The 15,554-nt window shown below is 45.7% G+C and overlaps 1 protein-coding gene across 3 annotated transcripts in view; it reads left to right on the top strand.

The window, feature by feature from the left end:
- CASR (calcium sensing receptor) overlaps positions 1-14,646 on the top strand; it is a 48,666-nt gene extending 34,020 nt beyond the window's left edge. For all 3 annotated transcript variants that reach the window (XM_060269212.1, XM_060269211.1, XM_060269210.1), the window contains exons 5-7: positions 2,882-3,112; positions 6,667-6,790; positions 9,285-14,646. In XM_060269212.1, the coding sequence (XP_060125195.1) occupies positions 2,882-3,112; positions 6,667-6,790; positions 9,285-10,726 (1,797 nt within the window). In that variant the 3' untranslated portion in view covers positions 10,727-14,646. The remainder of the gene's footprint in view (positions 1-2,881; positions 3,113-6,666; positions 6,791-9,284) is intronic.
- Positions 14,647-15,554: the final 908 nt, after the last annotated feature.

The following is a 15,554-nucleotide window of genomic DNA, read 5'->3' as shown; positions in this document are numbered from 1 at the left end:
GATTTGGGGGTGGGGGTTGCAAGTGCAGAGAAGCAAGTCAGGTAAAGCACATTGGGTGAAGACTTCCTTGTCCCCTCTGTGGCTTGGAGCACATCAGGGAAAACCAGCATTGCTGTGTTTCGAGTAACTATAGTATATAGTAGTTTGTTTTTTGCCTTTCTCTTTGAAAACTGTTCTCTGAAAAGCTACCATAACGTTTAAGAAAACAGTATTTTTGTTAGTTAAATTCAGGCAAACAAATGTTCTCACATTAGTTAAGCGGGAGACAGCTTGACTTGTCCTCTTCTCCGAAAGGCTTCTGTGCATCCTTTGAACTGGGGATGCCAATGATTGAACCAGGATATACCATGTGCAAAAATATATTGCCTACCACTGAACAGAGCCCTGCGTTATCTTCTATGTGCAAAACTGTCAGACTAGTTTATGTATTTGAGTGATTTGAGTAATGCTATACCAGTGTGGCATAGTGGTTAGAGCAGGCATCCCCAAACTGCGGCCCTCCAGATGTTTTGGCCTACAACTCCCATGATCCCTAGCTAACAGGACCAGTGGTTGGGGAAGATGGGAATTGTAGTCCAAAACATCTGGAGGGCCAAAGTTTGGGGATGCCTGGTTAAATTCTTACCTTTTTCGGACTAAGTTATTACAGGCCTTATATCTAATATTAGCCTGTTTCACAGAAATTAAGCAACCGATCTACTAAAGGACTGCCTTTTTGCACAAGTCTGTCTGGATACTAAAGTAATCATTAAGGATGGATGGGCCAGTCTTGAGGCAGACTGTGTCCCTTTTACGTGTGTTCATATGTCCTGTCCCATTTCCATGCGGATTTACCTACACACACACCCAAAACCTGCACACATATGTCGTGTTTATTTTTAACTACAGTACTAAGAATACAAGCTGGTCTGAGATCTGACTTGTACTTAAAACAAAACAAAACAAAAACCACAGGCACTAAAAAGTGCAACTCCTGTCATGTCACATGTACCGTATGTTGAAAATGTGGCTGGAGAATAATGGCACATGAAGGCGTACTGTCCCAACCAAGAATGTTGTACTGGAAAAATCATGGCTGCCCCCATCCCACCCCTGGCATTTTTCAAGGTTCTCAGGAACATTGCAGGCAGGAACAGATAGTCGTCCCTTTTCACCCATGTCAATAGCCACTACTACAATATTTCTAGTTGGGACAGCACATCAACACATCATTTAACTCTTCTGCAACTAAATGTTCAATGTGAATGATAAGAGTAGCATTTTTAGCCACTTTGAGCAGCTGGTACTTGTTTTAAAAAGTGTGTGTGAGACAGAGGGGGGGTGGGAGTCAGCCCTCAGACCACATGAAACAAATGTGTTGTGGTGCTTTTTCAGTTGTGGTACCCTGTGTGTACTATTTTTCTTCTCAACGTTCTTTTAACACCAGACAAAGACTTTTTCATTTAACCAGGCTGACCAATTTGCCTCTTTAAGCTCGTTTTAAGGTACTAGTTTTTGACAAGTACTGTTGGTTGTTGGTTTTTTTTGTTCTGCTCAGGTTTTACTGTTCTGCTACGGTTTTTATCTTGATACTGTATTTTAATGGTGTGAGGCACCCTGGAAATTCTTAAATCTGAAAGCTGGCATAAACACATTTTGGTGTATTTTTAATTTAAAAAATCATCACACAATTTAGCTCACTTTAAAAAAAAAGTATGTATTCGCGTTCATTTTCAAGCATACCATGGAAATACTTGAAAAGACTTGAGAGGTTTTTTTAAAAAGTACAGTGGACCCTCCGTATATGAATTAAATTCGTTCCGGGGGTCCGTACTTAACCTGAAAAGTCTGTAACTGGAGGCGCTGCTTCTGCACACGCAGGTGGCATGATAGAGCGCTTCTGCGCACGCACATGGTGCACAGAGCGCTTTTGCGCATGCTCGCGTGGTGAAACCCAGAAGTATACACTTCCAGGTTTGCCGCGTTCGCAACCCGAAAGTTACATATCCAGAGTGGTACGTAACTTGAGGGTCCACTGTATTTAGAACCATAGAATCATATAGAGTTGGAAGGGACCACAAGAGCCATCTAGTAGTCCAACCCTCTGCAATGGATGAATCTTTTGCCCAATGTGAGACTCAAACTCACAACTCTGGGATTAAGAGTCTCATGTGCTACCAACTGAACTATCTCAACCAAACACATTGTTTTATCACACACCCTTCCACTACCAGCCCTCTCCCCACCCCAAATACCTCTGAGAAGGTTAAAGTGAAAAGAAAACTATTGGGAGGCAGAGAAAACTACAAATCCTATGCTCCCTGACAGAACTGAATATCCCTAGTCCATGAAAACTCCCTGACAATGGTGTCATTTCCAGTTCAAGAGAGGCTAGTCAAGTGTCTCTAATACCGTAAGTCTTCCCCCAGCATCTATAGCCCCCTATCCCTTCTCAAAAATAAGAGGTTCATTTTCCTTTTGGGGGGGGGATCATAGAATTGGAAGGGTCACAAGCGTCATCTAGTCCAGGGTTTCCCAGACTTGGGTCTCCAGCTGTTTTGGACTACAGTTCCCATCATCCATGATCACTGGTTCTGCTAGCAAGGGGTGATGGGAGTTGTAGTCCAAAACAGCTGGAGACCCACGTTTGGGTAACCCTGATCTAGTCCAACCCCTTTGCAATGCAGGAATGTCATCTCACACCCATTTGCAAAAGGATGTATTAAAACAACACAAGCATTTGACAAGTCACCGTTTCAGCAGCACGAGCCGCCATTTCTGTTTCTACCTAACTTCAGGCATTTTCATGGCTTTTACTTTTGGCGCAGCAGGGTTGGTCCATCAAGAGATGCCAGTATCAGTGATGGCCTGATTCAGCCTGTCTCTGTGTCCTTCTCCATAGGTACTGAAACACCTGCGGCACTTGAACTTCACAAACAACATGGGAGAGCAAGTGGATTTTGACGAATCTGGGGGCCTGATAGGGAATTACTCAATCATCAATTGGCACCTGTCACCAGAGGACGGCTCCATTGTCTTTGAGGAAGTTGGACACTATAATGTTTATGCCAAGAAAGGAGAGAGGCTGTTTATCAATGAGAACAAGATTCTGTGGAGTGGGTTCTCCAAGGAGGTAAGAGACACCAGTCACCCCGAACTAACATTAATATTGATCAACTTTTCCCACAAGGTCCACAGATATTTTTTTTTGGCTGAAGTTATTTCCCATAGCCAATGGCGAGGTTCTGTTTTCTTGGGTCCGGGGGGGGGGGGGAACGCATCGTTTTTGTTACCGCTGTCTGGTTTTTTGTGGATGAGCAGCAGGCAAAGTGCGCATATGTGTGCTAGTATCAGTTCCTGTCCTCCAAATCATAGTGCTGGCGTTGCCATTTTGAATGCTGAACTGTATAACAGTGTTTCCCAAAGTGTGGTATGTGTACCCTTGAGGGTTCCATAGGTAGATAGCAGAATTCTTTATTTTACTTCATCATAGTCTTTTTAGCTGCAGAAAACAATCCAAAGATAAAATAGTATTATTAAAACTGCACTGGTAAGACGACATTCTCAAAAGGGGTATGCGATTATTTTAAGTTTGGGAAACGCTGTCACTAAGCAACATGAGGCATCTGCTTCAGGTGGCAGACACTGAGGGGTGGCAGTGAGGAATTAGAGGACAGAGCTGGGTGTGCCATGCCCTTGCCTCCCTGAGAGCCCTTCTGTTGCTATATGCCCTTTTTGTCCTGCTCCTTTCCATTGATCTCCCGGCCCTGTGTCTGGTGCTAGAATCACAAATGTACCAAGCTTTTTGGAGGGTCTTTCCTACCTCTGAGCGCCAGCGATGCTTTCAAAGGAAGGCATACAGATTTACACACAGCCTCAAGCTGCTGGTGCCTTGTTATTTAGCAGTTAATTTGTTCCTATGTTGTTATACATAGGGCCCACCCAGACTTGCCCTTGCTCTGTTGCTTTGCCCCAGTGAAACCCGATCTTTACCACCGAGTTGGAGCAAATGTCTATCAAGCGGATTGAAGTTTGCTCCGATTGATCGCTAAAGAGCAGGTTTTCCAGGAGAAAGCAGGTTATTGGGTTGGTGTTTTTATTTTTTTATTTTTTTTGGATTTTGTGGTTTTATATTTTGATTTTATTCTGTAAACCGCCCTGAGACCTGCGAGTGTAGGGCGGTATTAGAAGAAGAAGAAGAAGAAGAAGACGAGGAAGAAGAAGAAGAAGAAGAAGAAGAAGAAGAAGAAGAAGAAGAAGAAGAAGAAGAAGAAGAAGAAGAAGACAGACCGACCTATGCCTAGAAAGGTGGAACAAGCAGGAAACTGCTTGGACTCATGCTTTCTAGGCACAAGACAAGTGCAGGTCTGGATGAGACCACAGCTAGCAAATTGTTGTGGTTCCTGAGGGGGAAAGGCCACTCCATGAAATTGCTCAAATGCGCTAAGCAACATTCCGCACCAGACCACTGTTTCGAAAGTCACAGTTTTGATTTCTGCTTCCACCTTGTGGCTGTTTGGTATACGTGCAAAAATCTGCCATTAGATCGTGTGTGGCAGTTCCCTGCAATGCCAGGCAGCAAGGCTTGCCGGGGTGATGCACAGCATGGATCCTGAGCTTGTTCGCTCTCTTAACACAAAGGTAAGCAGCTGTTGTGCATGTCAGCATGACGCTGCCCTTGCCACTGGAAATGAGAAACAACCCATTACCATGTTAGATACTGACAGATAATGCAGATTCTAAGCCAGGCATCCCCAAACTGCGGCCCTCCAGATGTTTTGGCCTACAACTCCCATGATCCCTAGCTAACAGGACCAGTGGTCAGGGATGATGGGAATTGTAGTCCAAAACATCTGGAGGGCCGAAGTTTGGGGATGCCTGTTCTAAGCCCTCAGCAGCACAAAGATCACCCTTGCGTTTTATCATTTTTCAAGTCAATTTGGGACTTGGAACATTCAGTTCAAAGTTTATTGCGGCTATGAGCCCATATAAACATAAAAACATAAAGCATAAAAGCACAGAGCATAAAGCATAAAATCACAAAATTCATAAGGAACGCAACAGCAGAAGACCATATCACTGCCATCAAAAATAACCATAAACACAGGAATATTAAGGCAACAGTTGGAAGGATAACAGAAGCCTTTAATAGACATGTAATTGACCAATTCGCCTTTTTTGGGACAGAACAGAGTTTAAAAACCTTGCCACCTGCAAGGTTGTGTGAGGATCACTGTCTTGCAAGATTAGGGCAAGGTGTGACTACTGGCGAACCAACCAATTTCTGAATTATTGCTCTTAGTAGGTTTCCCCGAGCATCTCTGTGCAACGGACATGTAAAAATTATATGATGGAGGGATTCCGTCGACTTATTGTCGCAAGCGCATAAAGCAGGAACTAGACCCTTGGAGAATCTATGTCTCAAAACATTGGAAGGAAACACATTAAACCTCGCTTTAATAAACGCAAATCGGTGGGAAGCAGTGGAAAGGGAGGATAGATATGTTGGAATATGGTGTATTGGAGTAATGCCAGGCTCACATTTTGGAGGAACAGGCACACCATTCCCTACCCACACCCCAGCCCACAATATGGTTATGCCTCTCAAGAGTCCCCCAGGACAATCTTTCTGTCACAAAACCATCCTTAAAAGCAGCTGCTAGGACCACAGTGTCCCAGGAGAAGCAGCAGCAGACACTGTCTCCTGCCTCCTCTCTCCAGCTAGTGGTAAGGACGGGGCCCCTTGGGTGGTGGCCCCCCTCCTTGGTGCTGCCACCTGCATCAACAGCAGCATCGACCTCACATTGTCTGCACAGAGGGATGGAGCTGGGGAGCTGGGCAGCTGCCACTGCTTTCTTAGAGCCTTTGCCACTTAACCAATATTCTATATTGTATTTCTTGCACACCACTGAGATATGATTGTAGTTAAGCAGTACATAAATCACTTTAATAGAATGGAATAAAATAATAAAAATAAAAGAGCAGTAGCTACTTGCTTGCCTGGTGAAGCAAGGGGCAATAAATGCACCACTGATTCTTCTTTCTTCTGAACATAAATTTTTATTGGTTTTCAAACAATTTAACAAATTCAGTTTCAGTGCAATGTTCCATTAAGATTTTGGCTTCCCACCCTTCCTCCCATGATGTTTCTTTTCAAATACTGCCCTAAAGGTAATATTTCTCTAAGACATTACATTCCTTTACCATTCTCATTCCTTCGCTTCAAGTCCTGCCTTCCATTTCATTTGACTATAATGTTTTCTCAGATAATCAGAAAAGGGTCTCCATTCAAGCGTTTCTTCTTTCTGCTCTCTTCTTTCTGATGTCAATTTCGCCATCTCCTCTCTCTCCCCTTTCTGCTGCTGCTCGTAGTCAGCATTGCTACTCCCTTGCCAATTTGCTCAGGTGAATGGTTGGCAGTGGCACAGAAGAGAAGTTGCTGTATAGCTGCCACCTGTCCTCTCCTTAGGTGGAAAAGGGGAGGTGCCACCACCACAGACAGTGGCATCTAGTCTGCCATCAACCCTCTGTGAGCAGGAGCCTCCACTAGGAGGGGCTTTGCTTCATACCTGTTCCTGCTTGGTGAAGTTCAGTTTCTCTCCCGAGTATCTTTATCTAGGTTTTCACACTCTGCCTGATGACTGTGCCTCTTTCTGCTCATGGTTGGTTTGTTTTTAATTCCTTCAGGTGCCATTCTCCAACTGCAGCAAAGACTGCCCGCCAGGCAGAAGAAAAGGCATCCTCGAGGGGACTTCTACTTGTTGTTTTGAATGTGTGGAATGCACTGACGGGGAGATCAGTGATGAGACAGGTATGGTCTGATGCGGAGAAACCAATGCTCTGCTCTCTTCTGCTTTGGAGACGTTTCCCAAGATGGAGTCGGAAAGCGTATTTTGAAACCGGAGCCCACAGTCAAAAGGTTTTTTAGCAAACTGAGGATGTAGCAGTGTTGTCACAGAAGATAAATTTGACCTCTGGAAGAATTCCATGGCCTCGTTGAGGGAAGTCAGTTGTCACAGCATCAAAATAGGAAGGTGTTTGTTTTGAGTGGTAGAATCAGTAATAGATCACAGCTCTCAGAAACTTTGTTTGCAGGGCCTTCACCCCTTGGTAATTTGGTGTCCTAAGCAAGGACAAAATTTGGCTTTTTATGGATCTTCTCAGTAGGTACCATCCTCCTCCTCCTCCTCCTCTGCTTGTCAACCTGTGTGGAGAAACTGCCCACATTGTGCTAAATTGGGCACTCCCTGGAACTGTCCTTATGTCAGCCAGGTACCATTTCCAGCCTAGTTGTAAGGTGGCAAACCTGCATTCTGGGGCATCATGATGGAAGCACATGACAGAAAACTAGTGTGTCAGAGAGAAGCCTAGTTACAATCTCTGGCACACTAGTTTTCTGTATGGAGGAAATTTATTTGTAGATGCTTATTTACCTCTATGAGGGACCCAGGTGGCGCTCATAGCTGCCAGGTTTTCCCTTTTCTCGCGAGGAAGCCTATTCAGCATGAGGGAATTTCCCTTTAAAAAAGGGAGAACTTGGCAGCTATGGTGGCGCTGTGGTTAAACCACTGAGCCTAGGGCTTGCTGATCAGAAGGTCGGCGGTTCGAATCCCTGTGACGGGGTGAGCTCCCGTTGCTTGGTCCCAGCTCCTGCCAGCCTAGCAGTTCGAAAGCACGTCAAAATGCAAGTAGATAAATAGGAACCGCTACAGCGGGAAGGTAAACGGCGTTTCCATGCGCTGCTCTGGTTTGCCAGAAGCGGCTTTGTCATGCTGGCCACATGACCTGGAAGCTATACGCCGGCTCCCTTGGCCAATAATGCGAGATGAGCGCGCAACCCCAGAGTCGGTCACGACTGGACCTAATGGTCAGGGGTCCCTTTACCTTTACCTTTACCTATTTACCTCTATAGTGACATCTAGGCCTGGAACTGCCTTGCAACCATTTTGGAATTTCTGCCTTCATATTTTTGAGGAAGGGGAATAATTTGCAAAATAATGAGGTTTCCTCTTATCATCTACTGCCTCTCCCTTTGGCCTTTATCTATCTATCTTTGGCCTTTTAGAAGTGGATGAAATGTTTGTAATGTTTTGGGTCATCATCTTCATTGTGGGCTTTTGTTTATTTTTGTTTGGTTGGTTGTTTGGTAGCAAGTCACTTCAGGTTGCTTTGGGCAAGATAAAGTATCTAACAAGTTTAATAAAATGATGATGATGATGATAAGGTTAGCTGATACAGGTGTTGTGGCCCTCTGTACATAGAGCCTGCAGGGGCAACTACAGCCCTGATACCCCTCAAGGGCTCATGTTCTAGGGGTCTTGCACCAGACCCCCATCTACCTCTCAACATTACACAAACAAAGAAAAAAAGAAAAAAGACGGCTGAGACCCTACAGTGAACCTCAGTCTAATGCAATGACTTAGCCAGGCCCTATATTGTAATTTTGACAGGTGTGTAATGTTCTTAAGCTTGTACAGTCATACCTCGGTTTAAGTACGCCTCGGTTTGAGTATTTTCGCCTCGGTTTGAGTACTCTGCGGACCTGTCTGGAACGGATTAATCCACTTTCCATTACTTTCAATGGGAAAGTTTGCTTCAGGTTAAGTACGCTTCAGGTTAAGTACAGTCGTACCTCGGGTTACGAACAACTCGGGTTACGAACTGCGCAAACCCGGAAGTATTTTCAGCCGTGATCGCGGTTTGCACGTGCGCAGAAGCATGCACGCAGTCTGCGCATGTGCAAAGTGCAAAAATAGCGCTTTGCGCATGCGCAAAATGGCGGTTCGGGTTATGAACTTTTCGGGTTACGAACTGCGACCCGGAACGGATCTTGTTCGTAACCCGAGGTACTACTGTACGGACTTCCGGAACTAATTACACTCATACCTCGAGTTAAGTACGCTTCAGGTTGAGTACTCCGCGGACACGCCTGGAACGGATTAATCCACTTTCCATTACTTTCAATGGGAATGTTTGCTTCAGGTGCAGTACGCTTCAGGTTAAGTACAGACTACCAGAACCAATTGTGTTTGTAAACCGAGGGACCACTGTAAAATTACATGTGTGTTTTAATATTTATTCACAGCTTCATGTAATTTGTTGATGTAACCTACCCTGGGGTCCTAGATCACTTTAATAAGCACAGGCAGCGGATAAGACAACACGTAACATACATGCTGTTCAGGTTCAGAAATTTCTCTTCTTTCTTTCTTTCTTCTTTCTTTCTTTCTTTCTTTCTTTCTTTCTTTCTTTCTTTCTTTCTTTCTTTCTTTCTTTCTTTCTCAAGAGTGTCTTGTCTTTTCCAGATGCTAGTGCCTGTGAGAGGTGTGATGAAGACTTCTGGTCCAACGAAAACCACACCTTCTGCATTCCCAAGCAAATAGAATTTTTGTCTTGGACAGAGCCGTTTGGGATCGCTCTCACCCTTTTCGCTATACTAGGCATCTTCCTCACATCGTTTGTCCTAGGGGTCTTTACCAGGTTCCGCAACACACCCATCGTCAAGGCCACAAACCGCGAACTCTCTTACCTCCTCCTCTTCTCCTTGCTGTGCTGCTTCTCCAGCTCCCTCTTCTTCATTGGGGAGCCCCAGGATTGGAACTGCCGCTTACGGCAGCCGGCCTTTGGCATCAGCTTCGTCCTCTGCATCTCCTGCATCCTGGTCAAGACCAACCGTGTCCTCCTGGTCTTTGAGGCCAAGATACCCACAAGCCTCCATCGCAAGTGGTGGGGCCTTAACCTCCAGTTCCTGCTGGTCTTCCTCTGCACTTTTGTGCAGATAGTCATCTGTGTCATCTGGCTCTATACGGCTCCCCCTTCCAGCTACCGGAATCATGAGCTGGAGGACGAGATCATCTTCATCACCTGCAATGAGGGCTCCTTGATGGCACTGGGCTTCCTGATCGGCTACACATGCCTCCTGGCTGCTATCTGCTTCTTCTTCGCTTTCAAGTCCCGCAAGCTGCCCGAGAACTTCAACGAGGCCAAGTTCATCACCTTTAGCATGCTGATCTTCTTCATCGTCTGGATCTCTTTTATCCCTGCTTACGCCAGCACCTACGGCAAATTTGTCTCGGCAGTGGAGGTGATTGCTATCCTGGCTGCCAGCTTTGGGCAGCTGGCTTGCATCTTCTTCAACAAGGTCTACATCATCCTCTTCAAGCCCTCGCGCAACACCATCGAGGAGGTGCGTTCCAGCACTGCCGCCCACGCCTTCAAGGTGGCTGCCAAGGCTACGCTGCGGCGCAGCAATGTGTCCCGCAAGAGGTCCAACAGCCTTGGAGGCTCCACAGCCTCGACGCCATCCTCATCCATCAGCAGTAAAAGCAACCATGAAAACCCCTTTTCGCTGCCAAGTCCTGTGGACCACCAGCAGCCACACGGGTGCAAGCAAAAGGTGAGCTTTGGCGGCGGGACTGTCACTTTCTCGCTGAGCTTCGAGGAGCACCAGACAAACGCAGTAGCCAACCGGAATGCAAAGCACAGGAACTCACTGGAAGCCCAAAACAGCGACGACAGCCTCATGCGCCACAAGGCCCTGCTTCCTCTGCAACCCAGCGAGCCACGAGGCAATGAGCCCGGCTTCCAGATGCCCTCAATTCAAGACTCCAACACACAGGAAGCAGTAATGGCAGAAGCCAAGCAAGAAGGGCAAAACTCGGAAGAAGAGCAACCTTCTTTGTCAGATGCATACTTGCGGGATTTTGTAGGCAATGACTCCATCCTAGAGAACGCCATCCATTCATAATCAAAGCAAAAGGAGTCTGTTCCCCCCTGCTCTTCTCTAAAACAGGGGGGCAAAGGACTGGATACATCTGCAACGCAGCCAGCCACTTCTTACGGTTAGAATCAGCAGGATAAACTCGCCTCCAAAGGGCTGTTGAGGGTGGGAGGGGGAAGAATATGCCTAGTGATCCTTTTAGCGAACGTCTGTGCTGGTTGTGGAAGATATGAGGAGAAGCAGCAGGTTGGAAGGACTAGTACTTTTTTCCCAGCAGATTTTTGTGTGTGGAATTTATCCTCGTTCTACCCTAGTCTTGGTCCAAGGCCACCAACTTGCTGGTTAGTGAACATCTGCAAAAGGTTCTAGTAACGTGCTCTGCTTTTACATTGATGTATATTATCCCTTTTCTTCATGGTGTGTAATAGCCCCTATTTATATGTAAAACTACTTAGCCATATTGCCAGGAGGAAAACCTTTCTGCTTTACACAAAACAGGGCACGTGGTTTGACTTGGGAGAACGTCATCCTCCAGACCCTAGGCAAAGATGCTAAACGAATTTCAGCTGCTGCCCTCCGCATGCAAAGTATTTAAAAATAAGAAGACCTCGCTCCTTGTATTTACAACCAAAGGATTAGCCGCTTTATACTGTTCCCAATGTCTCATCAAAGAGGAATAATGTCCTGAGAAACATCACTGCTTTATGCAGAGCGGCTGTCCTCCCAGAGATGTGTGCCCAGGGTTGACTCACTTGGTAGGCAAGAAGGAAGAGCAGCCTGTGCTCCTGGAGGATTTACAGAGATCTCAATAGCATGTGCCCATAACTTAGGGTGATTTAGGCTACTGTTGTTATGGCTTCTGTGGTGCAAATGGCTGGCATTTTATTACAGCAGGGGTCACCAATCTCCTCTTGGGCACATTTGCAAACCAGATAAATCATCGTGGATGCCCTCCCACTGCCACACACAGAGCAGCCTTTTCAGTTGGCTATAACAGAATGCTTCTTTCAAGTCTAATATCAACAGGTGTTGGGGATCCTTTTTGGGTGCTTGTGTACCCATAACTGCCTCATTGGTTAGCTCTGCTCTGCCATTTGCAATGTACTGTGTTAACCTCTGTCAAACCCATGGCTGTTTTGGGGAGTAACCCTATACATTTGCAGGCTTAACTGGGCTAACAACTAAGCATTAAAGGAAGGAGGTGGTCTAAAAGAAAAGGTCCTGGACAGTAAGGAGTCACATCCCCAAGGACGCCTCATTGAACTTTTCATGGCTGCAGAAGCATACTGTCATTAATTACCTGAGGTTTTCCCAAGTGTCATGTGTCTAGCAAGTTAAAACAATATTTATAACAAACAGACAATACGTTCAGGGAATAATAACCGTGCCCCAGGGCACCGAGGATCATTTTGGAGATTAAATACCTGGAAAGCTAGGCTCCGTTGCAGAAAGCAGCTGACAGCCCAAGGTACTTCAAAAAGCTTCTCCAAGGAAGTGTATGAATGGGAGCCTTAAATAATGGCAAACAGGCACAAAATAGGCATGTGCCTGGTTTTGTTCTTTAGGAAGAATTAAAGTGGCTACCCAGTGGTAGGTGTGGCTAATGATTTTGCTAAGGGTAGAATGAAACACCAAGATCTCTGTCACCCCAACTTCTGCAACCGCTGGAGTTCCAAAATGTATCTTACAGATAGCAGAGGTTGTTGTGACAGTCAAGACCTATGAGCTATTCACACTAACAGCAGGCTCCTGTAAGTAGAGAATGCATCCATAAGTAATATTGGGCCTGCCCCTAAGAGAAAAAACTAAGGAATTTATGACTGGATACTTTCCAAATGTTTGCAGCTTATCAAACAGCTCTTTCCCCCAAAGTTCTTGCAGTTGAACCACATCATATCATCCTACAAAGCGTGCACAAAACTTGAGAAGTGCATCATGCCATCACCAACCTAGAAAGTTGCATATGTAAGAAGTGAAATGAAAAAGCAGGTGTTGAATGTCCATTGAGCCGATACTAAGGAAAATGCGTAGCTCTACATACCTATATTTTGTGCTCTATTTGTGAGTCCAGAGAACACAACATACAGTGCATTGTGAAAACGTTAGCACCAAGTAGTCATGCTCAAGAATGTGACATGTAATGGCAGCGTTGCCAAACGTTCTTACGTTCTTTCACCCTCGTTTTGTTAAAAATCCCAAAGAAGTAGACTTTCCTGCTCAGCAAGAGTCTCTTGTATTGTAGCCGTAGATCTTACTCCTCATATTGAGGTTAAAGAAAGTCACGGCATTGAGCCTGGCCTCTTATATTAAATCCTAATAATTCTTCACTGGCGTTTTAAGGGTTTCGTGATAGGATAGTTTTGTGCTAGAAGGGCCCTGACAGTGGTCACCGTTACACATACACTGGAAAGGAGTTTATACTTTATGTTTCAGGAACCTCAGTGGACTATCGTTTCTGAGGTTGCTTCACGTGTGTGTGTGTGTGTGTGTGTGTGTGTGTGTGTGTGTGTACACACACACACACATACATACATACATACATATACATACATGCTGGGCAGAAAGATCTTCTGGCTTTTGTAAAAATACACACACACACATAAAAACCCACAACCGTTTGCATCAGATCCAGCAACCAGAGTTTGCAGGATATCTACCCACAAGTGCTAGTACTGAACTCTGAGCATGGCTTTCTTCTGATGCAAGAGAAGTGCAAGTCAGCAGCATTCTCTTCTGCACGGCTTAGACCAGGGGTCAGCAAACTTTTTCAGCAGGGGGCCGGTCCACTGTCCCTCAGACCTTGTGGGGGGGCCGGACTATATTTTGAAAAAAAAATATGAACAAATTCTTATGCCCCACAAATAACCCAGAGATGCATTTTAAATAAAAGGACACATTCTACTCATGTAAAAACACCAGGCAGGCCCCACAAATAACCCAGAGATGCATTTTAAATAAAAGGACACATTCTACTCATGTAAAAACATGGTGATTCCTGGACCGTCCGCGGGCCGGATTTAGAAGGCGATTGGGCCGCCTCTGGCCCCCGGGCCTTAGTTTGGGGACCCCTGGCTTAGACAACTTCCTTGCCTTTAATCCCCAGAGAGAGTGGATTGTGGAATCACCCTGCTTTGGTACAGTAGCAATAAAGGAGACAGCAGTAGGTCAAAGCCAGCTCAACACTGTCGATGTAGTTTTGAAGTAGGTTGTATGAATGCAGCCGGAGTTCAACTCATGGTGAAGTGGTCATACAACATGTCTCTCCATCATGCATCCAGCATGAAGCTTAATCATCTTATTTTGCGTCCGACACCCTGCAGTGAATATAGGCTGAGTTGCATGACTTTCAACCCATGCAAGGCTTAACACATATAGGCATGGGGGATGTACTCCCTTACTTTGTGGGAAAAGCAGATTAAAGGCATGTCTTCCTAACAGCATATCACATGCTGTTTGCCTTGTACATATGGAAGTAGCCTAAGGGTACACCCAGATTGTAGTTTTGAATGGGAAAGAATGGGCATCCAGTATATATACCCTCTGTACTTCCTAGTAGACATTTCAGGCTGAAGTGTGTGGAACAAGAACTGAGCTCTGAGTTCAGCAAAAAGGGCCTCTTCTTTGGCAAAATACTTGTTCTTTTTGCATCCTACACTTACCCTGCACTCTACAAGCATTGAACCAAAAGCTTGAGAAGCTTCTGTCTGTCTCTGCATCCTTGTTTGCTGCACTTTCACAACTACTCCTTACCAAATTAGTGAGATTTTCTTTTTAACAGCCATTAATGACTAGCACTGTGGGTTAAACCACAGAGCCTAGGGCTTGCCGATCAGTAGGTTGGCAGTTCAAATCCCCGCGACGGGGTGAGCTCCCGTTGCTCGGTCCCAGCTCCTGCCAACCTAGCAGTTCGAAAGCACGTCAAAGTGCAAGTAGATAAATAGATACTGCTCCGGCGGGAAGGTAAATGGCGTTTCCGTGTGCTGCTCTGGTTCGCCAGAAGCAGCTTAGTCATGCTGGCTACATGACCTGGAAGCTGTATGCTGGCTCTCTCGGCCAATAACGCGAGATGAGCGCCGCAACCCTAGAGTCGGTCACAACTGGACCTAATGGTCAGGGGTCCCTTTACCTTAAGGCAGGCATCCCCAAACTGCGGCCCTCCAAATGTTTTGGCCTACAACTCCCATGATCCCTAGCTAACAGGACCAGCGGTCGGGGAATATGGGAATTGTACAGTAGTTCAAAACATCTGGAGGGCCAAAGTTTGGGGATGCCTGCCTTAAGGACTAGCTAGCCAGCATATTTTAGTGATGTATGCCTTAATAAATCACGACTATGGCCAACTTAATTTTCCATTCAAACAATTAAAAGTTGAAAAACCAGTTGTTGCCTTACAGTGCAATCTGATGCATGTCTGCTCAGAAGTAGGTCTGTCTTTCTAATGGAGCTTACATCCCATTGAATTACGGTACCATTTAGTGATTAAAAAGATGAGAAGAGCCTGCTAGAACAGACCAGGGGTCCATTTAGGTGCAATCCTGTTCTTAACACTTGCCAGCTCAAATGCTTCTATGAAGTGCACATGAGCTGTGCATGAAGGCAACATCCACCCAACAACTGGAATTCAGGGACAGACTCGTCTCTGGACCGTGATGGTCCATGCCAGGCATCCCCAAACTTCGGCCCACCAGGTGTTTTGGACTACAATTCCCATCATGCCTGATCACTGGTCCTGTTAGCTTGGGATCATGGGAGTTGTAGTCCAAAACATCTGGAGGGCCGAAGTTTGGGGATGCCTGGTTCATGCAGACATCGTGGATTGAGCAGTCCTCCCATGAATGCATCTAGTGGCACTAGT

Source organism: Zootoca vivipara, chromosome 16 (genome assembly GCF_963506605.1).
Source record: "Zootoca vivipara chromosome 16, rZooViv1.1, whole genome shotgun sequence".
NCBI lineage: Eukaryota > Metazoa > Chordata > Lepidosauria > Squamata > Lacertidae > Zootoca > Zootoca vivipara.
This window is presented reverse-complemented; position numbering and strand designations above follow the sequence as displayed.